Source organism: Myxocyprinus asiaticus, chromosome 16 (assembly GCF_019703515.2).
Source record: "Myxocyprinus asiaticus isolate MX2 ecotype Aquarium Trade chromosome 16, UBuf_Myxa_2, whole genome shotgun sequence".
NCBI classification, from domain to species: domain Eukaryota; kingdom Metazoa; phylum Chordata; class Actinopteri; order Cypriniformes; family Catostomidae; genus Myxocyprinus; species Myxocyprinus asiaticus.
Window position 1 is genome coordinate 25904278 of NC_059359.1, and position 26569 is coordinate 25930846.

Consider the following 26569-nt stretch of genomic DNA (forward strand, 5'->3'; position numbering starts at 1 on the left):
AAATGCTTGATTTAAATTTGGTAACTGTAATCTGATTACAAGAATTTAAATTGTAATGCATTACACTACTTTAAAAAAGGGTAATTAGATTACTATAACTAATTACTTTGTAATGAGATTACACCCAAAACTGCTGATAAGCTTTAGCTAACTGGCCTGTCCTTCTTAACTGTAATGTCAGTTAATCATGATGAGATGAGAAGAGATGAGGAAAACACCCAGTCTGTCATCCAGTTAAAGTTACCATTTGGTACTATGTCTCTGAGGCAACAGGTATGTGAGGTCAAAGTTGTAAGTGATTTTTTTTCTCTTTTAGTAGAGGTTTGTAATCATAGTAGCGGCAAACTCGATGCATGAAGAGGATGGCGGCCACGGAAACGCTACAGCATTTATCGATCTCCCTTTCTCTCTTCCTCAGACAGCCTGTTAAACTGAGGCAATTGAGTGAGTGTACGGTAATAAACTTTTAAAAAACAAAATTTTCCATCCTCTTTCGAACCTTCTCTCTTTTTCCCTCACTTGAGGAAGGCATTTACTGTAGGTGATCATCTGAAGAAGCACTCCACATCTAAAGTGATTTTTTAATCTGTGTTACAATTATTGATCACCAGCCTCCTAGTCAGTGATGTCTGCCATGGTGTTGCCTACATATTTGATATGGAGAGCTATTTCTGAGTCTTTCAACCACATAAAAAATTGAAATGGACCTAGGGAGAGAGAAAACCTCTGTTGCACGCATACAGCTTTTTCAAGTATGCTCTCCGAATATAAGGGTGTGCTTATGTATCCATTTAGTGAACTCTATGTGCGTGTGTTTGTTTGTGTGTGTACCCGTTTGGTGAGCTGTGTGTCCATCATAAAGTTGTGCACATGCTTCTCTGCCTTTGTCAGCTCAAGCTTCCTGGCTACCACGGCAACAACCAATGCAGTGCATCCTGCTCCCTGTGAGAGAGAGATGAAGAGCAGAAGAAAGGAGGTCAAGGTGAAAGAACAGACAGAACCAATAACACATTACATACTTTTATCATTGGTAGAGGTCAAATGGAGCAACATGGTGAACAAATTCATAACAAACAAGGAGATGTACAGATGGGCCAGTCAAACATTAACTGCAGTTCATTCCATGTGTGAAAGTGCTAATTAAATGAAAAGATTCAAAACAGAGGGAGAGGGAGGGAGAGAGAGAAAGAAAGAGTGAGAGAAACAAAGGGTGGGGAGAGTTTTGAATATAAAAAGAGATTTACAAACTGTGCAAGAATATGCCTGGGTCATATTTCACACAAATTAAAAGAAAAAAATAAACTACATTCAGCATAAAGAAAACAAAGCCTATTTTAAGGACCATTAAGAGTTTTTTTCAATGTGACATTTTCATGACAATTAACGTCCTCCGTTCCCTGATGGAGGGAACGAGACGTTGTGTCGATGTAGTGACACTAGGGGTCACTCTTGGGAGCCCGAGACACTTCTGGTCTTTGATAAAAGGCCAATGAACATTGGCGAGTGGTATTTGCATGCCACTCCCCCGGACATACGGGTACAAAAGGAGCTGGTATGCAACCACTCATTCAGGTTTTATGCTGAGGAGCCAAGACAAGGTCCGGCCATTTCAGCGGGTAGTTTAGTGTTGTGGCAGGAGGGACACAACGTTTCGTTCCCTCCATCAGGGAATGGAGGTTATGCAAGTAACCAGGATGTTCCCTATCTGTCACTCACTCAACGTCGTGTCGATGTAGTGACACTAGGGGTCCCTATACAAAACGCCGCAACTGGCTGAACTGTGCTACGTGAACTGTGTGACGGGCAGACAACTGTGTGCCTCATAGCCAGCGCACCAGGCCGACACGTAACCTCCCCCAACATAGTTATGAGCGTCGAACGGCCCTTTGGGGACAAGTCGATTACCCAAAAGATAGAGACAGACTAACCCAGTCGTGGCTTCTTTTCCCCTTCTTTTTTCCACTCCCTAAAAAACAAGGGGGATTATCTGACTGGGCCGCCAGGTCTAGTCGGGGGGTGTCCCTCCTGAGGCCGCTACACCCCTGGTAGAATGGGCTCGTAGCCCTACTGGGGGCGGCACGTCCTGGGCGTGATATGCTATAGCTATGGCGTCAATGAGCCAGTGGGCGATTCTCTGCTTGGAGACAGCGCTTCCTTTCCGCTGTGCACCAAAGAAGACAAAGAGCTGCTCAGAGATCCTAAAGCTCCGCGTGCAATCCAAATAGATGAGTAAAGCGCGCACCGGACACAGCAACGACAGGGCTGGGTCTGCCTCCTCCTGGGGCAGCACTCGTAGGTTCACCACCTGGTCCCTAAAAGGGGTCATGGGAACCTTGGGCACATAGCCCGGTCGGGGTCTCAAGATCACGTGAGAGTAGCCCGGACCGAACTCCAGGCACGTTTGGAATGAGTAACCAAAATTGTAACCAAAATTGTTCACAGATGTTTCCTTTATTATATTAAAGTGTTGGATAGGAGGCTCACTAAAATGTGATGCCTGTATTGTATCGATGTGAATTTCTGTTTGTTAATAAAACAGTTATTATGAGTTGTCATGAGACTTCTTTCTTCACAATATCACAGTAATGAGAATCTAATGATAATCATCAATGAGAATAATTAAAACTGCATAACCAACCAACCAACCAACCAACAAAACACTCTAAAGCTAAACATCCAGATGCATTCCAACAAATGTATTTTCTTTTAAAATTGTGGTAAAATTTGACCAAGACATGTTCCTGACAAGTTCTGTGTGGTTTGCCAATGTACTGATTTAGACTAGGAAACATTAAAAGTGTAGACATCAGGGTGGTATGAGAGAGAGAACAAGAGGGGGGAGGGGGGGAGGGAGAGAGAGAGAGAGAGAGGGAGATGGGTTAAACCCATTTACACATCACAAGTGTAAAGTGAAGACTGCAGAGGAATGGAGGTAGAGGTGAGCAGAGAATAAGAGATTTAGGCAAGTTTGAGGGAGAGTGTGGAAATAAATCCATTTTGAGATGAAGAGGTAGAATGAGGGAAAGAGGAGTTTCAAGGAAAGGGAAGAGAAACACAACAAAGCTTAACATAGAAAAAGAGGAGGACAAAGGAGAAAAAACTGACTAAGTAACTGACAAGAAGATGAGGGGTGGTGTTAATGAGGTCACAGAGCTACTAATAAGAAATGAGTTTGAATTAAAAAGTGACTAATGAAAATGTGTGTGCTTTCCCATGACTGTGTATGTGGGGGTGTGTGAATAGAGTGGGTCTGTTTGTAGCACTAATGGAATGTTTACAAACCCACTTGTAGGACGTATAGAAGCACAAAAATACTCTTCGCTGACAACATAAATATAAAACAACAAAAAAGCCCATTTGCAAGGAGCACTTTTTTTGCCCGTATTCACCACTTAATAAAACATGATGACAATCCATGGAAAACCCCTCTAGGACACAGACAAAATGTGTGTGTGTGTGTGTGTGTGTGTGTGTGTGTGTGTGTGTGTGTGTGTGCGCACGCGCGCAGAGGTGGGTAGTAAAGTGCTACATTTGCTCCGTTACATTCACCTGAGTAACTTTTTGGAAAAAATTTACTTTCATGGTGGGTACTTTTCACTCTTCCTCAAGTAAATTTCTGATGAACATTTTTTACTTTTACTTTGTAACAACGGGTAGCATTCCTGACATTACATTACTGGTTTTAATTTAATAAGTGTTAATAAATGTGCAATTTATTGAGATTTTTGAATGGGACTCTTACGACAGCAGAACTTCACAGCTGCACGCAGTTGCTCGAGTTGTGTTCAACACTACAGCAGCAATTGCCCAAAACAAACATTTATTCACACCACACAATGCCTTCATTTTACACAAAGACAAGGATATTTCAAGACTAAATTTGCAGATCCAACTGAAGAAAACAGGGTGAGGTAAGTTTTAGAGATTGTGACAATGTGGGCTTGTCTGTGTCATGGTGATACTCATTCATTTTCAGCATGAATCTGTAACTGTGGGCTCTTATGACCTCAGTTACTAAGTTTGCATTTTTATATCAGCACTGCAACATATCTGTACCTACTGTATAAATCCTTGTAAACATCTGCGTGCAAATGTTTTGCCCTGTCTATTGCAATTGTGAGCATTTCTGCACGTGCAAGGTTGGCGCATGCACAGCGTTTGACAGATGTGGGCCCCTTTGTCTTATGGACAACACGCTTCCAAACGTAGAGATAAGGTGCAATTTACCCTTAGTGTACAGAACTAATTATCTAAATTCTTTCGACACTGAGAATGCTGAACCGTCACTGAACTAAATTCACGCAGGATGTTAAAAGCTGTGAAATAATGACAGAAGGCATGAATAAAGCATGATCTTGCTTCAGTGTGTAACTAAACATTATATATAACTTGGGACTGTGTAACATTGTTCATGTTTTTCACCGTAAAAATGACTAGAAAATGGTTTCCAAACTTCTCTTCTAACTGACAGATTCGTCCAAATCTGAAAAGCATCCTTAAAGTGATAGTTCAGCCTTTAATTAATATTATATCATCATTTCTCCACCCTTATGTTCTTCTAACCCCGTGAAACTTTCTGTATTCTTTGGAACCCAAAAGATGTTAGACAGAATGTTAGGGACTGACAGTCTCAGTCACCATTTCCTCAAAATATGGAAGGGAAAAAAACATAAAGTGAAAGTAAAAGATGATTAAGGCTAGAATTCTGTTTAACATCTCCTTATAGGAATAATATTTTCCAGAATTGAACACTCACATCATTTACTCACCTTCATGCCATCCCAGATGTTTTTTCTTCTTCTGCTGAACACCAAGATTTTTAGAAGAATATCTCAGCTCTGTTAGTTTATACTAGAATGCAAGTGAGTGGGTACCAAAACTTTGAAGCTCAGAAAGCACATAAAGGCAGCATTAAAGGAATTCAAATGACACTGGTTCAATCCATGTCTTCAGAAGTGATATGATAAGTGTGGGTGAGAAACAGATCAATATTTAAATAATTTTTTACTTTTAAATCTCCACTTTCAATTTCATATTCTATCTTGTGTTTTTGGTGATTCAATTATTTGTGCATATCGCCACCTACTAGGCAGGGAGGAGAATTAATAGTAAAAAAGGACTTTACATATTATAATGTTATTTAAATTTATCTGTTTCTCACCAACACCTATCATGTTTCTTCTGAAAATCACTGGAGTCGTATGAATTACTTTTATGCTGCCTCTATGTGCTTTTTGGAGCTTCAAAGTTCTGTCACTATTCACTTGCATTGTATGGACCAACAGAGCTGAGATATTCTTCTAAAAATCTTCATTTGTGTTCTGCAGAAGAAAGAAAGTCATACACATCTGGGATGACATGAGGGTGAGAAAATGAGAGCATTTAAATTTTTTGGTGAACTATCCCTTTAATTTGATGCATGGAAGAAATAAGTCATGTGGGTTTGGAACAACATGGTGGTGAATGGTGACAATTTCCATTATTAACAATAATATTAATAGTATTATTATTATTATTAATCATTCTGTAATGCATGTTAAATGTGTATAATATAATGGAATGTAGGAGAGTAAACATCCATTATGTTACATGTGAAAGTATCTAGCTACTTGAGTATTCTTTTTATTGGATACTTTCTTACTCTTACTCGAGTAATTTATAACATTATTACTTTTACATTTAAGCAATTGTACTTTTACTTGAGTAAAGTTTTTGGCTACTCTACCCACCTGTGTGTGTGTGTGTGTGTGTGTGTGTGTGTGTGTGTGTGTGTGTGTGTGTTTCCATATGGCAACTTATACAAATATTAAATATAAATATATAAAAATAATATATAAATATAAAACAAATATAAAACAAAACATGGAAGACATTGTTAATCTGTTAAACTGACAAAAATGTCAGAATGGTACATTTATCAGCAGAAGTCTTCCATTGCAGTTTATATATTACTGCCTCTTCCCAGATATGACGGTTATTGATGTCATAAGAAAGAAAAAACTCTTGCCCTCAGACCAAAATATATTGTGTTAGAGCGTCAGTCTAAAATGCTGAATCTACACTGTTATGATGTTAGAGAAAGGGTAAGACCCAACTGTAACAATCCATTTAGTTTGTGTGTCAGTGTGTAAGAGCAAATGAGGTTTGAGTTAATTTAGAGACTATGATGACATAGGGGAGACTGGGGCTAGTTGTCAAAAAGGGATGTTGTCACAAGGACTATATCTCAGTAACTATAAGGTTTTGAATCAAATGTCCAATTACACAAATGTGTTTTCTCTAGCAGAGGTTTTGTGTGCAGGTTTCAAACAAGTAAAAAATTCCATTTAAAATTTTGGGCTGTCGATTTAGCATGTTAATCGACCCATATGATAAAAGGGAATGTTCCTACCATTGGAGCAATTAAAGCTTGAAGGAATAATTCACCCAAAAATGAAAATTTTACTCACCCTCATGCCATCCTAGATTTGTATGACTTTCTTCTGCTGAACACAAATTAAGATTTTTATAAGAATATTTCAGCTCTGTATGTCCTCACAATGCAAGAAAGCAAGCCACCCCAGAGGCTCCCCGCCTCAGTCCTTTTACCCACGGGTATGAGGCCAGCGCGGCAAGCACTGGGGGCGATTTGGGGACCCTAATGGGACCGCCTCCACCGGGCATCCCCCCGCAGACCTCGCATTCCCCAGCACGCTCGTCTGCCCCGATCGGGCTTCCGGATGAGTCCGCCGGCTTGTCTCACGGTGAGTTTGACCTCTTATTCGGAGCCCGCGAAAGTGATGAGCTCTCGAGCGCAGCATCGGAGAGCGGGCTCGTCCAGTCGGACGCGGAAGCCTCAGCTGGGCTCCTCCCTTCGGGGACGATTGCCCAGTCACAGGCTGATGCGTAGATGATGACATGCTTTCCCGGGCAGCCGCGAGCGTCGGCTAGAGTGGAACCCTCCGCTCTTCCCTGAACCCTCGCGGCTTGATGACTGGTTCCTGGGCTCGCGGTGCTGCTCAAAGCCACGCCCCGCCCCCGTTCCTTTCTTCCCGGAAGTGCATGAAGAGCTGACAAGGTCGTGGGAGACACTTTTTTACTTCCCGATCTTTTCAGCTTCCCCGCCCTCACTACCCTTGATGGTGGGGCAGCCAAGGGCTATTCGGCAATCCCCCGGTGGATAAAGGCGCTCGCGGTGCACCTATGCCCACAGAGCGCCACCAACTAGCATGGGTGCCCAAAGCCCCCGTCCAAGGCCTGTAGGTTTACGTCGTCTCTGACGGCCAAGGCCTTCGGTGCCGCTGGACAAGCCGCCTCCGCCCTGCATGCCATGGCTCTCCGGCAAGTCCGCCAAGGTGCTAAAGGAACTGCACGAGGGTAGTTCCACCCAGGGATTGATGCAAGAACTGCGCTCGGCGACCGACCTCGCTCTCCGAGCAACGGAGGTCACGGTACGGTCTCTCGGGCAGACGATATCCACATTAGTGGTCCAGGAGCGCCACCTTTGACTCAGCCTGGTTGAGATGGGTGAGGCCGACAGGACACGGTTCCTTGCTACCCCCATCTCCCAGGCTGGCCTATTTGGTGACACCATCAAGGACTTTTCCCAGCAGTTCTCGACGGTGGAGCAGCAGACGGAGGCTATACGGCATATCCTGCCCCGGCGTGGCTCAAGATCCCGCACCCCGTCTGCTCATCGCCAAGGGCGTCCCCCTGCGTGGAGCCCACCCCAGGAAGCAGACGCCACCCATCTCATGGCCGCCAAGAACCCGTGAAGGGACGGGCGACCCGGGGACGACGAAACCCACTGCTCTGGAGCTGGTTATCAGACCAGTCCATCCCCCGGTCGAAGGCCTTTTTGTTACCTTTGCATTTAATTGCGCTGCATGCCCAAGTGGCTGCAGTACTCAAGAGTTCAGCAAAAGCGGTTTCCTTGTACCCTGGGTCACGTATCCGGTGTGCACGGCCGTCATCATGACCACCGTCCACCACTCTGTTTGGCAGGTTTGGTGCTCCAGCGGCGGTCTCCCGCCCCTGAGCGCCCAGCTGTGGCACAAATCCACCCCCGATGTGACAGTCTCCATGGGTCACGAGGACAGGCCTCTTCCTCCCCGTCCCAGGCTGTTCCAGGTGTGGTCACAAGGAGCCAGGTAAGTGCTTCGATGTCCCTAGACTCAGCACGGCCATGACATGGTGTGGCACCTCGAGCTCGAGTCCGCCGCGAGGACCCACCTGCTGGTACGTCCAACGAAGTTGTCCCTTTGGTCCCCCTTGCGCGGAACTTGGATGCATGGCTTGCGCCTTCCAATCTGTCGCGATGGCTGGTCCGGACCATCCGACTCGGCTACGCGATTCAGTTCGCCAGGCATCCGCCCAGGTTCAGCGGTATCCACTTCACCCTGGTGAAGGACGAAAACGCTGCTACCTTGCGCGCGGAGATTGCTAACCTCCTATGGAAGGGTGCGATAGAACCTGTCCCTCCGGCCGAGATGAAGAAGGGGTTTTACAGCCCCTACTTCATCGTACCGAAAAAAGGTGGTGGGTTGCGGCCGATCTTGGACCTGCCAGTACTGAACCGGGCTTTACACAGACTCCCGTTCAAGATGCTGATGCAAAAACGCATTCTGGCAAGCGTCTGGCATCAAGATTGGTTCGTGGCGGTAGACCTGAAGGACGTGTACTTCCACGTCTCGATTCTACCTCGACACAGACCCTTCCTACGGTTTGCATTCGAGGGTCAGGCGTATCAGTACAAGGTCCTCCCTTTCGGCCTGTCCTTGTCTCCTCGTGTCTTCACAAAAGTCGCAGAGGCAGCTCTTGCCCCGTTAAGGGAAGTGGGCATTCGCGTTCTCAACTATTTCAACGATTGGCTAATCCTAGCTCACTCTCGGGACATGTTGTGTGCACACAGGGACTTGGTGCTCTCACACCTCAGCCGACTAGGGCTTCGGGTCAACTGGGAAAAGAGCAAGCTCCTCCCGGTTCAGAGCATCTCTTTCCTCGGTTTGGAGTTGGACTCAGTCTCTTTGACAGCGTGCCTCACGAACGAGCACGCACAGTCGGTGCTGGCCTGTTTCAAGGCGTTCGAACAGAAAACAGCAGTTCCACTGAAACTCTTTCAGAGGCTCCTGGGGCATATGGCATCCTCAGCAGTGGCCACCCCGCTCAGGTTGATGCATATGAGACCGTTTCAGCTCTGGCTTCAGACTCGAGTCCCGAGATGGGCATGGTGCCGCGGGACACATCGCATGGTCATCACGCCGGTCTGTCACCATCTTTTTTGCCCTTGGACCGACCTCTCATTTCTACGGGCAGGTGTTCCCCTAGAACTGGTCTCCAGGCACGTCGTGGTCATGACAGACACCTCCAAAACAGGCTGGGGCACTGTTTGTAGTGGACGGCTTGTGGACGGGCCCGCGACTGCATTGGCACATCAACTGCCTCGAGTTGCTGGCAATTCTGCTCGCCGTGCGGAGGTTTCGGCCGTTGATCCAGGGCAAGCACGTGTTAGTTCAGACAGACAACACGGCAACGGTAGCATATGTCAACCGCCAAAGCGGTCTGCGCTCTCATTGTATGTCACAACTCGCCCACTGTCTCCTCCTCTGGAGTCAGCAGCACTTCAAGTCACTGCGAGCCACTCTCATCCCGGGCAACCTCAACACTACAGCGGACGCGCTGTCACTGCAGGTTACCCCCAGGGGAGAGTGGAGACTCCACCCTCAGGTGGTCCAGCATATTTGGAGTCAATTCGGACAGGCACAGGTGGACTTGTTCATCTCCCAATAATCCTCCCACTGCCCGCTCTGGTACGCCCTGACCGAGGCCCCCCTTGGCATAGACACACTGGCAAACAGCTGGCCCCCTGGCCTGCGCAAATATGCATTTCCCCCAGTGAGCCTACTTGCACAGACCCTGTGCAAGGTCAGGGAGGATGAGGAGCAGGTCATCCTGGTAACACCCTACTGGCCCACCCAGACATGGTTCTCGGACCTCATGCTCCTCGCGACAGCCCCCCCCCCCGGTGGATTCCCCTGAGGAACGACCTTCTTTCTCAGGGACGGGGCACCATCTGACACCCGCGACCAGACCTCTGGAATCTCCATGTCTGGCCCCTGGACAGGATGGCACCTGCGGTGGTAGACACGATCACTCAGGCTAGGGCCCCCTCTCCGAGGCGCTTGTATGCCTTTAAGTGGCATCTGTTCGCTAAGTGGTGTTCTTCCTGACAGGAAGACCCCCAGAGATGCACAGTCGGATCAGTGCTTTCCTTCCTGCAAGAGAGGTTGGAAGGGAGGCTGTCCCCTTCCACCTTGAAGGTGTATGTTGCCGCCATAGCAGCACACCACAACGCAGTCGATGGTAAGTCCTTAGGGAAGCACGACCTGATCATCAGGTTCCTAAGAGGCGCCAGGAGGCTGAATTCCTCCAGACTGCACCTCGTTCCCTCATGGGACCTCTCTGTAGTTCTTTCAGGGTCTACAGAGAGCCCCCTTTGAGCCTTTGCAGTCAGCTGAGCTTAAGGCACTCTCCTTGAAGACTGCCCTCCTGACTGCGCCTATTTCCATCAAGAGGGTAGGAGACCTGCAAGCGTTCTCTGTCAGCGAAACGTGCCTGGAGTTCAGTCCGGGCTACTCTCACGTGATCCTGAGACCCCGACCGGGCTATGTGCCCAAGGTTACCACGACCCCTTTTAGGGACCAGGTGGTGAACCTGCAAGCGCTGCCCCATGAGGAGGCAGACCTAGCCCTGTCATTGCTGTGTCCGGTGTGCACTTTACGCATCTATTTGGATCGCACGCAGAGCTTTAGGATCTCTGAGCAGCTCTTTGTCTGCTTTGGTGCACAGCGGAAAGGAAGTGCTGTCTCCAAGCAGAGGATCGCCCACTGGCTCATTGATGCCATAACAATGGCATATCATGCCCAGGACATGCCGCCCCCGGTAGGGCTATGAGCCCATTCTACCAGGGGTGTAGCGGCCTCCTGGGCCCTGGCCAGGGGTGCCTCTCTAACAGACATTTGCAGAGCAGGAGGCTGGGCAACACCCAACACATTTGCAAGGTTCTACAACCTCCGGGTGGAACCGGTTTCGTCCCAGGTAGTGGCACGCAATACAAGCGGATAAGCTCGGGATAGCCGGCCGGGTGTATCGCTTGCACATAGCGCCTTCCACCTCCTTTTGAGCTGAAGACGTGCGCCATTAATTCCCAGTAGTGTTCACAAACTTTGTTCCCTGGTTGACTTCCTCTGAGCCCTGTGGCAGTCGAGTTTTCAGAGAGACTCGCTGCTGGCCTAGTACACGTGCTAACTAAGAGTCCTGTTCTGGGGTAGGTGCTCCGCATGTGGTGGTTCCCTGTAAGGCTAACCCCATACGATATATATCTTCCGCTAATTCGTTTCCCTGTTGGCAAACTGTGTCTTCCTTGGGCAGAGCCCCTCTGCCCCAGTCTCCATGTTTGTAGTAACTCCTCCCCCATTGGGTAGGATCTACCTTGAAGACTATCCACATGGTCGGAAAGACCATGTGACGTATTTTTCAACTTAAATATCCCCCCCCCTTTTGGCGAGGTGTGGTCTCTGCGGTGTCCTCCCCTTGGGATAGACCTGGCAGCCCAGTCGGATAATCCCCCTTCTTTTTTAGGGAGTGGAAAAAGAGAAGGGGAAAAGAGGCCACGACTGGGTTAGCCTGTCTCTATCTTTTGGGTAGTCGACTTGACCCCAAAGGGCCGTTCGACACTCATAACTATGTTGGGGGAGCTTACGTGTCGACCTGGTGTGCTGGCTACGAGGCACACAGTGGTCTGCCCACCACACACCGCCAGTTCACGTAACACAGTTCAGCCAGTTGCGGCGTTTTGTATAGGGACCCCTAGTGTCACTACATTGACACAATGTCGAGTGAGTGACAGATAGGGAACATCATGGTTACTTGCGTAACCTCCATTCCCTGATGGAGGGAACGAGATGTTGTGTCCCTCCTGCCACAACGCTGAACTACCCGCTGAAATGGCCGGACCTTGTCTCGGCACCTCAGCATAAAACCTGAATGAGTGGTTGCATACCAGCTCCTTTTATACACATATGTCCGGGGGAGTGGCATGCAAACACCACTCGCCAATTTTCATTGGCCTTTTATCAAAGACCAGAGGTGTCTCGGGCTCCCAAGAGTGACCCCTAGTGTCACTACATCGACACAATGTCTCGTTCCCTCCATCAGGGAACGGAGGTTACGCAAGTAACCATGACATTTCCTTTATATGATTTTTGGGGCTTAAAAATGTTGGCCACCATTCACTTACATTGTAAGGACCTACAGAGCTGAGATATTCTTCTAAAAATCTTTTTTTGTATTCAGCAGAAGAAAGTCATACACATCTGGGATGGTATGAGGGTGAGTAAATGATGAGAGAATTTTTGGGTGAACTATCCCTTTGATGTACCACCTTGATGTTTTTGCGAATCTGTGGCAGTAGGAGGCAGTCCGTGCAACTCAAGCAATACAGGCAACAAGCTTTGTCAAACCAACGTGACCACGCAGCACAGTACTCTACAGATGATGCTCTCTTGCGCTCAAAGACAGCTAGATCAACCACAACAGAAGCAGAGGTCTCGAGGTACGTTTTTCAAAGTTTCAAACTAACGTTTAACTTGATACAGCATCCTAAAAACACAGTGTTTATGACTACAGATACTGGAAACTAGTGAGACGCAACGCAACCAAAGTGAGACGTTCCAAAAGCGTCCATCTGACGCATGAGTACATAGAGTCATAGACCAACAATTAAAAATAGTGCAGACAAGAAGTAGGCTAGTAGAAGTTATGTTGAATGATATGCAAATAATTCAAACAATATTTTGACTTTTAAAGACACTTTTTGTATTGTCTAAATACATGTCTGCTGCCACAATATATGTAAATAATAAAATGTATTTGAATTATCTGAATTATAATATTTGTTAGGACCTATACATCAGTGGTTCGCAACCTTTTTGACTCCAAGGCCCCCCATTGTCTGAGAAAATATTCAAAGGCCGCCCATCTAGGCTATTAGATATTTATATTATAAGATATATCTATTATGATTCCAGAAATGTCTAGAACTGTATATTCTTCAGAAAAAGCAAGCTGTTGAAGGGAGTTATTAAATGTTTAGAATTTTCAGTAAGTTGAATTATAATAATTATATAAAAATTATAATAATCTATCATATTTTAAATAATTTTAATTGATCTTGAGGCACCCCTGGAAGTGTGCTGAGGCCCCCTAGTGGGTCCCAACCCCCTGGTTGAGAACCACTGCTATACATTATATTTATAATTATTTTAATTATTATATAGTAATTGTCTTCATTTGGGGGCCTTTTCGATTAATAAATCAGCACATCATGTAATTAATTTGATTAAAAATTTTATTCGATTGACAGCACAATTTAAAATCCTTTGAAATTAGAATAATCTTCCAAAACTCAAATTCCAGTATGCTCATAATATATGTCATCATGTGCTATAGCTGTTAGGTAAACAAGTGCACACAAATAAACAACACTAGCATACATTCAGGTAAGAGTCAACTACAGTATGTATTAAATCTGTGTTTTCAGGACACGGACATTTTTCATAAATAAGTAAGGGGATCACATTTTTATTGCGTCAAGTTGACAAATGCTTTTGTTTTTAGATGTAATACATTTATACAATTTAATTACTACAGCATTTCTTGGCCAAAACAATGATTTTACCTAATACATTACATAGTTGTTTTGCTGTATTCAATCAACTGTATCTTTCTTCCGGTGGAAATGTTCCATAGCTTTTTGATAGACAAGGCTTAAAGGTTTGTGTTTATGCAGAAATTGACTTTCAAAAAAAAAAAAAAATACCCTGAGAAATATTCATTGGAGTAAAAGTATGACAGCTAGCCCTGGCCTCCCCTATAATATCCTTTATTCCACACCTAGATTTGCAGACAGGTGCTCCATAGACCCCCAAATCCTCTAGTAGCACCAAGTGACTAGCAAACGAAAGCCCTGCCCAAACACTCCTGTTCCCTTAGGGCAGTGGTACATTCTAACAGAGTTGGCCTTCAATGTTGTCATAGCAACTAGTCCCATAATTCCACCTATAGAAAGTCATTACAATCACTTTCAACAGTAAAAGAAATCACATACAACACTCAGTCTCTCTCTCTCTCTCTCTCTCTCTCTCTCTCTGTTTTTCACCCTCTGTCATTACTCCGCAGCCTTTCATCTCTTCAGTGGCTCACATTCAAAAATGGAGGAAACACAGTTTAAAAAATGTGCTGCCCTTTCAAACAATTAAGACTGTAAGCATACAGCAGTGTTATCTGCTGTCTTGTATAATGTGTGTGTGTGGGTGTGTGCATACTTAGCTATAGTTTGGGGACATTCAGGGACACCCTCATTTGGGAAATCAATCATAAAATGTATTAATAAGTTTTATATATAAGTTTTCTTTTAGGAGCAGGGTTAGAAATTAAGCTGTAGTAATTATAAGCTTTATATAAAAACAAAAGAAGTCTTGGGTATGACCTTATTTAGACTAAATGTGTGTGTGTGTCTGTGTGTGTCAGTGTTGGGTGTAATCCATTTACAATATAATTAGTTACTGTAATCTAATTACTTTTAATCTAAAAAGGTAGTGTAATGCATTACATTTTAAATTCTTGTTATCAGATTGCAGTTACTGACTTTTAAGTACATTATAGGGTTATGCTTATTTCTAATATATTATTTATGTAGAATATATGAATTATGGCCCTGTAGCGAGTCATTGTGAAGGAGAAATGTGAGGTGCTGAGTGTATGACTTGTGTGTAATCATGAACAAGAAAGAAATATAGACATTATTTAGAAACTGTTGAGCGAAAAAGTGTTTTTGAAAGTAGCTCAAAAGTAATTAGTAATGTGATTACTTTTTCAATAAAGTAATTCATAAAGTAATCTGATGACAATTTTAAATAAATAATTAGTAATATGTAGTGGATTATTATTTTTTAAGTAACTTATCCAACACTGATGTGTGTGTAAACGAGAGAGATTAAGTCTGTCCTGTGTACATCTGTAACTGTCTGTTTTGGTTCAGCCACCAAATCAGAGAGAAGGAAACTACAACGGACAGCCAGGACTGCTAAGAGGATTATTGGTGCCCCCCTGCCCACCCTCCAAGACCTGTACATGTCCAGTGTGAGGAAACGTGCAGGTAGAATCACTCTGGACCCCACACACCCTGCCCACTCCCTCTTTGAACTGTTGCCCTCTGGCCGGCGCTACAGAGCACTGAGCACCAGGACATCCAGGCACAAGAACAGTTTTTACCCTCAGGCCATTTTCCTCATGAACAATTAAACTGCCTCAGGACTCCCCCATAGTGCAATAATGTAAATCCATACCTCATGTACACATGTAAATTCACATATTTAATTCAATAACTGTACATACCCCTACTTGCACATGTACATCCGCCATTCTGTTATATGTCCTATTATTTGTATGTCTATTTATACTCTTACCTTGTTATAAATTCCTTGTGTACGTGAGAACACTTGGCAATAATGCTCATTCTGATTACGATTATGATCTCAAAAACAAGAGGAAGCAAAATATAGCTCTCACAATTAAACAGAAAAAGAACAGTCACATTAAATGTCACACCAAGCGTGCTTGTTTGAAAATATCTGTGATGTAGATGTGTGTGGATATTTAGGGGCACAGAAGAGGCACAGAAGCTGACAGTATGTGAACAGGCAAAACGAACACTCCAATATACAGAACAACAGAGAGAGGAAAGAAAAGCAAGAGAAGGCGATCTCTCCTAACAGATATTTACCATCTGCAAACTCAATACTAAAATAAATAACAGGTACTCAAACAGTTTGTGTTTACCACCTGTCAAGCTTTCTTCAGGCACAGAGACAAAGTCTTGCCGTGAGAGATTATACAAAGAAATACCTGGGGCTTACAATAAGCTAACTCCATCGTCAAGAAATCAAGCAGAACAATGGAAGCCCAAAACAGCCTCAAAGCTGAACAAATGTGCCATACCAGAATACACAAGAGGATTAATCAAAAACGCTGGATGATTGTGTGTTCATGTGTCATCACATGGTTGGTGAAAGTGTGTGTATGTTTGGGATTCTAGGAATGAGATAACAAGTAAAAAACGTAGACATCTTTAGACTGTCCTTTGCCACCGTGGCTGTGTTGTGATATGTGTGTGTGTGTGTGTGTGTGTACCATAATTCCTGTGAGCAGACACACTCCCTTGCCACAGTAGGTGTGAGGCACCATGTCTCCATATCCAATGGAGAGGAAGGTGATGGAGATTAACCACATGGCACCCAAAAAATTACTAGTTACATCCTGAGCATCATGGTACCTGAGAGAAAGCAGAGAGAAGCACTTACTAGAGTTGCTGAGTGTTTTTGAAGGCAACTTTGAACAGATGCTCTCTATAGAGCAATAACAGGACGTGAAATAAGCAAAATTATTGAAAATCAAAATTATACTTTAGTTTTCACATCAAATAGTTCTTTTATGTCCCTTGAATCCTTAATTTCTACCTTCTTGCTGCAAATTCTAGAAAACCGAACAATTTAAAATCATGCCAAGCATTTCAAGCAACGTAAAAATAAAGGTTCTTATATCGTTCTTTTCTGTACATTAGATTCAGCAACAAACCCTCTTCTTATCAAGAACCATTTTTCAGGGGCCTGGGTAGCTCAGTGGTAAAGACGCTGGCTACCACCCCTGGAGTTTGCTAGTTCGAATCGCAGGGCGTGCTGATTGACTCCAGCCAGGTCTCCTAAGCAACCAAATTGGCCCAGTTGCTAGGGAGGGTTGATGGTCTCAGACGCGGAGGCAACTGGGATTCATCCTCTGCCACCTGGATTGAGGCGATCTGGTCATATCGATCTGTACTGGTCATACACTAAAAAGTGGTAACCTGCAATTGTTACCTTGAGGATCTATTTCTACTTGATGTAAACCATAAAAAATTACTTTTGTAGGTGTAACATAATTTGTCAGGTTTATTTAGACAGTTTTAATAACATTTTTGACTTGAAGAAAACAAGTTCATTTAGATGTTGCCTAATGAAGCAAATTTTTTACGTTACCTAACAAAACATTTTTTTAGGGCTGTCGATTTAACGTGTTTATTCAGTTGTGTTGTGTGGGTTAATATAACTCGTAATACTAAAACATCCAAAATGTAATAATCTCATCTAAATCTCACAGGGGACTACCTCAACTCTTACCTCTAGTTTTATTCAGATGGAATGATTTTTTGGTATACATCCTACATTATGATCTTTCTCTTCAGTCAGTTTTTTTTCCAGCAAGACATGCAATTATGTGCTGACTTATATTTATATTTATATTGTTGTTCTTGGCAAATACCTTTGACAATACTTTTACAGGTCGTTAAAAGGGTAGTTCACCCAAAACTAAAAATTCTATCATGATTACTCGACCATATGTTGTTCCAAGCCCATAGAAATGTCTCTCTTCTGTGGAACACAAAAGGAGATGTTAGGCTGAATGTTAGTCCCAGTCACCATTCACTTTCATTAATCTTTTTTTCCATACAATGAAAGTGAATGTGACTGAGAATAACAGTTTGTCATCTCTGTTTAAGTTCCACAGATGAAAGAAAGCCATATGTGCTTGCAAAAACATGAAGGTGATTAAGTGATAACAGTTTTCATTTTGGGGTTAACTATTCCTTTAAGAGTGGTGGTATCATTTTAATAAGTAATGATTTCCACTTTAAAATTGACAAAATGCACAGAAAATTAACAGATTAATCCTGAAAGAGGGGACTTTGCTGCTAAATCAGTTATGTTTATTGAAAATAGATAATATTTATAAGAAAGATAGATAAGATATGTTGCATATAATGCATGTATATTATTATTAATATTGTATTTATTTTATGTAAATTGTTAAACAGGCCTAGTTATTAAAATGACTAATTCACAAGGCAGAAAAAATACCTGTACAGGTCAGATGGAGATGAGAGATGTATCATGTGTTTAACAGGATGATGATGTAGTTTGAAATGTTTCTCTTCACCATAAAGCTGTTCTGGAAGCATTACATACACTATTTCTGCCTTTGTTATCAAAGCAGCTGTAATATGAGCGAGGACGAGGAAGTGACGATGCAAAAAAACAAAAAAATAAATCACTCCAATGTCACACAACAGGAGCAATTGTTTATCGCTTCACTGGCTTGCAGAGACTTCCTCGGCTCATTGCCTGTTTGCACTCGAGCTCCGGAGTGCTCCGCGCATGAGCGAGAGAAACGCAGTGGCAGAAATAATATTATTACTAGCTATTATTGAGAAATGTATGACATTCCGGTTTTTAAGATGTTTTATATGCATTTTTGGATTTTTTTAATTTTTGAAGGATTTTTCACACGATACCCCTGATCTCACCAGACAGCACCATGGTTGGGAAACGCTGGTCTAGGCAATGCGCAGCAGTACAGACAACAATCCACACTCAACCTTGCTTGACACAAGCGACAGTAAAATATGAGAACATGTTCTTGCGTTCAAACACAACTGGACGGAGCGCAATTTTCGAATTAAGAGGTCTCTAGACGTGTTTTTCTAAGTGTCAAACAGCATTCAACTGGACACAGCGACCTAAAAACGCTGTGTTTATTATGTGACGCAACCAAAGTGAGACACTCCAAAAAGCGTCCATCTGACGCATGCAAGGACGGATTAAGAACTGAGAGGCCCATGGGCACCCATGCCCAGTGATGATGATAATAATAATAATAATAATAATAATAATAATGCATGACACTAGTTATGTGAATACATTCACCTTTATGCACTCTACAGGGTGCTTGGCAGATTTGGTTGGATTTTTCAAATAAACAGTAGAAAATTATGGAAAATTTTATTGTAATTATTACAGTGAAAAACGTGTGCAATATCTTACACGGCTGAACCAAATTCATGCGTGATTAATAGGGATGTGCACGGATAGTCAGAATTTGGTTAACTGTTAGACGCGCACGTATTCAAATATCTAAATCACTATACGGTTATTCTACATGTGTAATAGAGGTTTCCAACCCCATCTGAGTCTGACGGTACCAGACAAACCATTGAGTTTTGGACCAGGTTCATTTCGGTTATTCGAGTAGGAGAGTGTAACAAGGTTCTTTAACTCTCTCTGGAGGAGGAAGCGGGAGCAAGGTGAACAATCCAACGTGAGTTTTATTTTAAAAATTTTCAGCATCAACCAACAAATCGCTTTTCAGCACAACATAAAATTAATAACACACAGTCAGCATCATGTGTCTCTCTCTCTCCTCTGGCAGTCTGGACACCCTTTTTATCCCCCTCCAGCTCTCACTGAAACACAGAACAGCTGTTAGAGATAATTTCCCACAGGTGTCAATACTTAACATTCTTCTTCCCCCGGCCTCGCTCTCCACAGATGTCGATCAGCCATGCCTACATCACTACATACCCCCATCGCACGACTCAGGCCGGGGAGCTATCCGGCCTTTGACTTACTCCCTTCCTCCACCATTTCTAGAGGAAATCCGCCACAGCCATCTGCGCCCTCCGCCTCTGGACCACCTCGAACTTAAAAGGCTGGAGAGACAGACACCAATGGGTTATCCGTGTGTTGGCATCCTTCATGCGATGGATCCATTGGAGCGGGGCGTGGTCCGAAAAGAGGGTGAAGGCCCTCCCAAGCAGGTAGTACCGGAGGGTGAGGACCACCCATTTGATGGCCAGGCACTCCTCTATCGTGCTGCACTTTGTCTCTCGCATCGAGAGCTCCCAACTAATGTACAGCACAGGGCGCTCCTCCCCCTCCTCTGCTTGGGATAATACAGCCTCCAACTCCCTGTCTGAAGTGTCTGTCTACAACAAAAAAGGGAGAGAGAAGTCAGGGGAATGCAAGAGCGGCCCGCCACAAAGTGCAGCTTTCACCAGCGTGAATGCCTACTGACACAGCTCCATCCACTGAACCGGATCTGATGCCCCCTTTTTAGTGAGATCAGTCAGCAGGCTGGTGATGGTCGAATAATTATGCACAAATACAGCCCCAGGAACTGTCTCAACTCCTTTTTGGACTTAGGTGTCTGGCAGGCTGCAATAGCTGCAGTTTTATCAATTTGGGGCTGCACCTGCCCATGAACCAAGTGGAAGCCCAGATACTGTACTTCCACCTGCCCAATTGCGCACTTCTTTGGGTTTGACGTGAGTCCTGCTCATCTCAATGACCTCAGGACAGCCCTCAGATGCTGCAGATGCCGCTGCCATTACTGTAAATAATGATATCATCCAGATAAGCAGCGGCATATGCAGCGTGCAGACTGAGGATTTGGTCCATGAGCCGCTGAAACTTAACCGGGGCCCCGAACAAACCGAATGGAAGCATCACAAATTGGTGTAATCTGAACAGTGTGGAAAATGCCGTCTTTTTACGGGATATGGGAGTTCTGCCAATATCCCTTTGTTAAATCCAGTGCTGAATAAAAGCAAGCCGCGCCTAACCGATCAAGCAGTTCATCAGTCCGAGGCACTGGGTATGCATCAAATTTAGACACCGCATTGACTTTTCTATAATCCACACAGAACCGGATGAGATGTCACTCTTCGGACCCAGCACCACCGGGCTGGCCCAGTCACAGTGGGATTCTTCTATTAACCCCATATCTGGCATGGCCTTCAATTCTTCCTGAATCACTTCTTTTTTTTTGTGCTTGGGGTAATCGGTAGGGACGACTGCGTACCACTACCCTGTCATTTCGATATAGTGCTCTATGAGATTTGTATGACTGGGGGGAGGTGACAACACATTGGAGAATTCTCCTTGCAACCTGGAAACCTCTGTGACTTGTGATGGTGAGAGGTGGTCTCCACAAGTGACCAGGGTGACTCGATTGGTGGCTTCTAAGTTCACCTCCAGTCCAAGCTCCTCCCTCTCCAGAAAAACTCACCGCAGTTTTAGGAGATTGAGGTGGTAAATCTGCTCATGCTCTGCCTCTATCCGTTTGTTTAACCTCATAATCGATTTCCCCGACTTGCTGTGTGACCTCAAAGGGCCCTTGCCACTTGGTGAGTAATTTAGAGATTGATGTGGGGAGTAATACAAGAACTTTATTTTCCGGTGTAAATTCACGTAGCCATGTTTGAGCCTGGGGCAAATTATCCTGTGTTAATTGTCCCAGTGTGTGGAGTTTTGCTCTCAGGTCAAGAATGTATTGAATTTGGGGGGGGGTCACGTGACACCATGAAAGAAGCAGACGTGTGAGCGACGAGCTCTGCACACTTTGCTAAATTTTTTATTATTTTCATGTTATAATCTGGTGAAATTTGATTCACCCAGTTACACATTTGCTCTTTGAGGCAAAACATGGCAAAGAAGTCAAAATCCTCAGGCTCTGGAGACACTAAAAGACACTTACGTGTTCAGAATGAAAGCCCGACAGGCCTACAGACCGGGGACTTGATTTGGATGGCGTGGCGGGAGAGGTGATCCAGCGTCAGTTGTCCAACATGTCGGTGATGCTGACGAAGGTTCTTGCTGACTTGGAGGATCTCGCTGTAATACGTTGATCGATTACGGCGATGGAAATAAAATCCTGAGTTGGTTACAAGAGTGACTGATGTTGAGAGACAAATCGATTGTCTGGAATCTTCGGAGAGGGAATTAACCGCTAATCCGCCCACGACCAAAGTTGATTTGGAACATCTCCTTGAAAAGCTTGAAGATCTTGAGAATAGAAGCTGCAGGAATAACGTTAGAATTGTTGGAATTCCTGAGCATGAGGAGGGCAGAGATATGGTGTAATTCCTAGATGAGCTTTTCCCGAGTCTGCTCGACATAACAGGCCACAAGCTGGAAATCGAGCGAGCTCACAGAGTCCCAGCTCACAGATTTGCTGAGGGAGATAGACCCCGATCGATTCTGGCTAGATTTCTGAAATCATCCGATAAAGATCTTGTGTTGCGCCAGGCGAGGAGTAAAGGGAATCTTTCTTGGAAGAACCATAATATTTTCTTGTTCCCGGATTTCGCGTGTTCGACAAGAGAGAAACACGATCGGTTCAAGGAATGTAAGAAACTCTTACATCAGTGAAAGATCACTTTTGCTCTGATGTTTCAGGCCAAACTGAGAATAGAAACGAAGGACGGTCGCAAAGTATTTACATGTCCCAATCAGGCAATGTCTTTTATTGAATCAATGGGTGAGTAAACCATTGGGTGTTTCTCATGTGAGTGGATCAACTTGCTGCACTAACTCTGGCTTTTGAGGAAGCTGGGCGTCATTTTGGTTTCTTTTCGCTTTTTGCGTTGGCTCCGCCGAGTGCCTGGAGTTTGTTTTGTGAATAACACTTTTCCTTAAAGAAACTTTTGCATTGACGAAAGATTACTTTTGCATTGAAGTTCCCGGCCAGTTTGAGAGTGGACACTACGGATGACTGCAAAATATCTACATGCTCACACAAAGGATGTCTTTTATAAAGCTGACAGATTGTGTAAGTCACGGTATATACTTTTATGCAGCCTCCGAGTGAATTGACTCGACCATCCGGGGAACCATGATGCCGGTTTTGTTACTTTTTGTATTGGTTCCGCCTAGCAGCTGGAGCTTGTTCTATTGAATAACACTAATTTGGAACAACTGTGGAATAATCTGTTCGTACTTCATGCTTATTCCTTCTGCTGGCTGGAGTTTGTTTTGTTGAGTATTTTTACGGGACATTGGAATGATTATGTCATCCGCTGAACTCATAACAGCCGACTCACTGAACATTCGTTTGTCTGTCCGAGGAATCTGAACGGTTTTATATCAGCTGGAATTTGTTTTGTGGAAGATCACACCTTTGAGACAGTTCTGTGAATGAATCTACACGTTCTTTGTGTTCATTCTTCCTATTGGCTGGGGTTTATTTTACAAAGTATTTTCTGTTATGTAATTTTGCCTCACAAATTTGTGAGAGCAAAATTGAGCAATCCAATGGCAAAGTTGTCGTGGGGGCTCGTGGCTGTTCATGGACCTTCTGAGTTTAGAGGGATTGTTGCTGGTTGGCGCTGTCGTGCGTGGGGTTAATGCGCACGTTTTTCTTTTTTCAGTTTGTTTTGTTCGGGGGGAAGTTCGGGGTTTGATTGTTTCACTAATGGGGAATGTGGTCTGTATAATTTTGATTTTGACAACAATTTATTTTTTCTACTATATCAAAATGTCAAATGTGAATGGGTTGGGGCACCCCATAAAAAGAAGAAAGGTTATTTCTTTTCTTAAACGTAAGAAATATGATATAGTGTTTCTTCAAGAAACACATCTCTCCCCGCAGGAAGCTGAAAAATTTGGGAACATATGGGGTGGACATATTTTTTTAGTGCTGGCTCAAGCAAGAGCAAGGGAGTCATTATATTGGTAAATAAACATTTACAATTCAAATGTCTCAAACAGACTAAAGATAAATTAGGGAGAGTCATTATTGTTTTAGCTGAAATTCAAGGGCAAAGGTTGATTTTGGTTAATATTTACGCACCTAACCCTGATGATCAGGGCTTTTTTATAGATCTTGAAGGGATGCTGCAAACCACTGGCACCCCTCATGATATAATATTGGGAGGAGACTTTAATCTTTTGATGGACTCTGGACTTGATCACAGTGAAGCAAAAGTGTGTAAACCCCCTGAAGCAACACTGACGCTTCACAGGATGTGTAAAAATCTTGGTCTTACGGATATTTGGAGACTTTCGAACCCATCTGGTAGGGACTATACATTTTTTTCATCAGTCCATAAGATTTATTCTAGAATAGATTTTTTTTTATATATCCAAATCCCTCATTTCATCTGTTGTTGATTGGTCAGTTGGAAATATCTTAGTCTCAGATCATGCCCTGGTGAGTTTACAGGTGTTGCCATATACAGAGAAAAAAAAATCATATAGTTGGCACCTTAATGTGTCCCTTTTGCAAAATCCTGATTACCAACAAATGTTAAAGACTGAAATCAGTGTTTATATGGAGACCAACTGGTCCTCAGTATCCTCTGTGGGCGTGGCTTGGGAGGCACTTAAGGCGGTTCTTAGGGATTGTATCATACAGTATGCCTCATTCACCAAACAATCCAAAGCACAAGAACTTGTGGAGTTGGAAGGAAATATTTAAAGTGCAGAGGCAGAGCTGAAGCGCCGTATGTCATCTGATGGCCTCAGAGAATTGACCCGATTGAAATATAGATATAATACTATTTTGTCGTGGAAAGTGGAGTTTTGGTTATTCAGGGCAAAACAGTCATACTTTGAGTCTGGGGACAAAGCAGGAAAACATTTGGCTAGATATATAAAGCAGAGAGAGTCTTTTTTTTACCATTCCCTCAGTGAAATCTGCTGGTGGTGAAATATTTACCTCGGCCATTGATATTAATAATACTTTTAAAGAATTCTACTTTGATCTCTATAGTTCCACGTCTTCGTCTACTGATGAAGATATTAGGAACTTTGTGGAACCATTAGATCTCCCTAAACTGACGACTGAGCAAAAAAATTTTCTTGATTCTGAGATAACCTTGGAGGAGCTTGATGAGGTAATTAAGGCCTTGCCTATAGGCAAGTCTCTGGGGCCTGACGGCTTTTCCTCTGAGTTTTTCAAATCTTATATTACAGAACTGGCTCCACTTTTGTTATAAGTTTATACAGAATCATTAAAGAATGGAAAGCTTCCTCCAACCAAGCTCGGATCAGTCATATTCTTAAAAAGGACAAACATCCAAGCGAGTGTAAGAGTTACTGTCCAATTTCCCTGATCCAGTTAGATGTAAACATTTTGTCAAAAATTCTGGCTTATTGATTATGTCATCACTTATACATATAGATCAGGTGGGGTTTATTCGAGGCCGTAGCTCTTCTGATAATAGTAGGCGTCTCATCAATATCATGTGGTCAGTAGTGAATGATCAATCTCCGGTCACTGCCATCTCACTTGACGCCAAAAAGGCATTTGATATGGTAGAATGGGATTATCTTTAAGATTTTGGAAATGTATGGGTTCGGGAGTACATTTATTGGTTGGATTAAGTTACTTTATAGACACCCTCTAGCAGTGGTACAAACAAACGGGTTAATTTCAGATTATTTTACTCTGGATAGGGGCACCCGGCAGGGTTACCCTCATTCCCCATTACTGTTCTGTCTTGCCCTGGAACCATTAGCAGCCGCGATAAGAAAGGAGGATGATTTTCCAGGGGTGATTGCGGGAGGTGTGGCGCATAAGCTTCTGCTTTACGCAGAAAATATTTTATTATTCGTCTCCGACCCAACTAGATCTATGCCATGCCTCTATAGAATTATTAACTCCTTTTCCAAATTCTCAGGATACAAAGTCAATTGGTCTAAATCCAAAGCTTTGGCTTTGACAGCATACTGTCCAGTAACGGCCTTCCAGCTGTGTGCCTTCCAGTGGCCCAAACAGGAAATTAAGTATTTGGGAATTTTATCCCCAACAAATTTGTCTGATTTAGTCAGAGTTAATTTTGATCCCTTAATAAAAAGGTTTTCGAATGATGTGGACAGGTGGGCTTCATTACACTTATCGATGATTGGGAAGGTTAATGTTATTAAAATGAATTGTATTCCAAAATTCAACTACCTGCTACAGTCTCTCCCTGTAGATGTCCCCCTCTCTTATTTCAAGCAATTTGATAGCATAGTGAAGCCCTTCATTTGGAATGGTAAGCATCCCAGATTAAATTTCAATAAGTTACATAGGCCGATTGACAAAGGTGGGTTAAAAATCTACCCAAGATTTTGTTTTATTATTATTTTTGTTTTGTATTGAAAAGGAAGATCTTGCCCCTATCTCGCCACTGCAAAGCCTTTCGATTAAACTAGCTGGGGAGGTTAAGTTGCACCCCGTTATTTTGCATTTGCACTCGATATGGACAAAAGTGTCCAGTGTTTAATTCTGATATTTATTTAAACGTAGCCTCGAGCATATGGCTGAACCCTAAACTATGTATTAATAAGTCCCCTTTCTGTTGGTCAGATTGGATTGTGAGGGGTGTTAATACACTTGGTGACCTATATGAGAGTGGAGTATTGAGATCTTTTGAAAATTTTATTAAACATTTTGGGATTTCCAGATCTCAATTTATAAGTATTTACAGCTGCACCACCTGCTTTGCACTGTTTTTGGGAGTTGCAAGCACCCCCCTAGAGCGGCAGATACTCTGGGAGTGGTGATTGCTGCTTCTGGGAAGGGTCATGAGGCATCAGTGTATTACTCCCTGCTAATTCAGAGTCTGGGGGATAGAGCTTTAAATTCTCTCAAAAGATTATGGGAGGAAGATTTAAATTTGTTATTGGAGGAGGGAGTGTGGGCTAGGATTCTAAAAAACATCAAGTCTGCATCTAGAGATGCAAGGGTTCACCTTATGCAATTTAAGATTTTACATAGATTTTATTGGACCCCCTCAAGATTGTATAGGCTTGGTCTTAAGGACACACCAATCTGCTGATGATGCCATTCTGAAGATGGAACACCACCCATGTTTTTGGGGGTGTTGTAAGATCCA

At 43.5% G+C, this 26569-nt stretch overlaps 1 protein-coding gene across 1 annotated transcript in view; it reads right to left on the bottom strand.

Annotated features, from left to right (window-relative positions):
* Positions 1 to 26569, bottom strand: part of LOC127453547 (small conductance calcium-activated potassium channel protein 2-like) — a 103881-nt gene that overhangs the window by 13276 nt on the left and 64036 nt on the right. The window contains exons 6-7 of the mRNA XM_051719975.1: positions 16231 to 16372; positions 832 to 942 (exon numbers count right to left, since the gene is read on the bottom strand). Coding sequence (XP_051575935.1) covers positions 832 to 942; positions 16231 to 16372 — 253 coding nt within the window. The remainder of the gene's footprint in view (positions 1 to 831; positions 943 to 16230; positions 16373 to 26569) is intronic.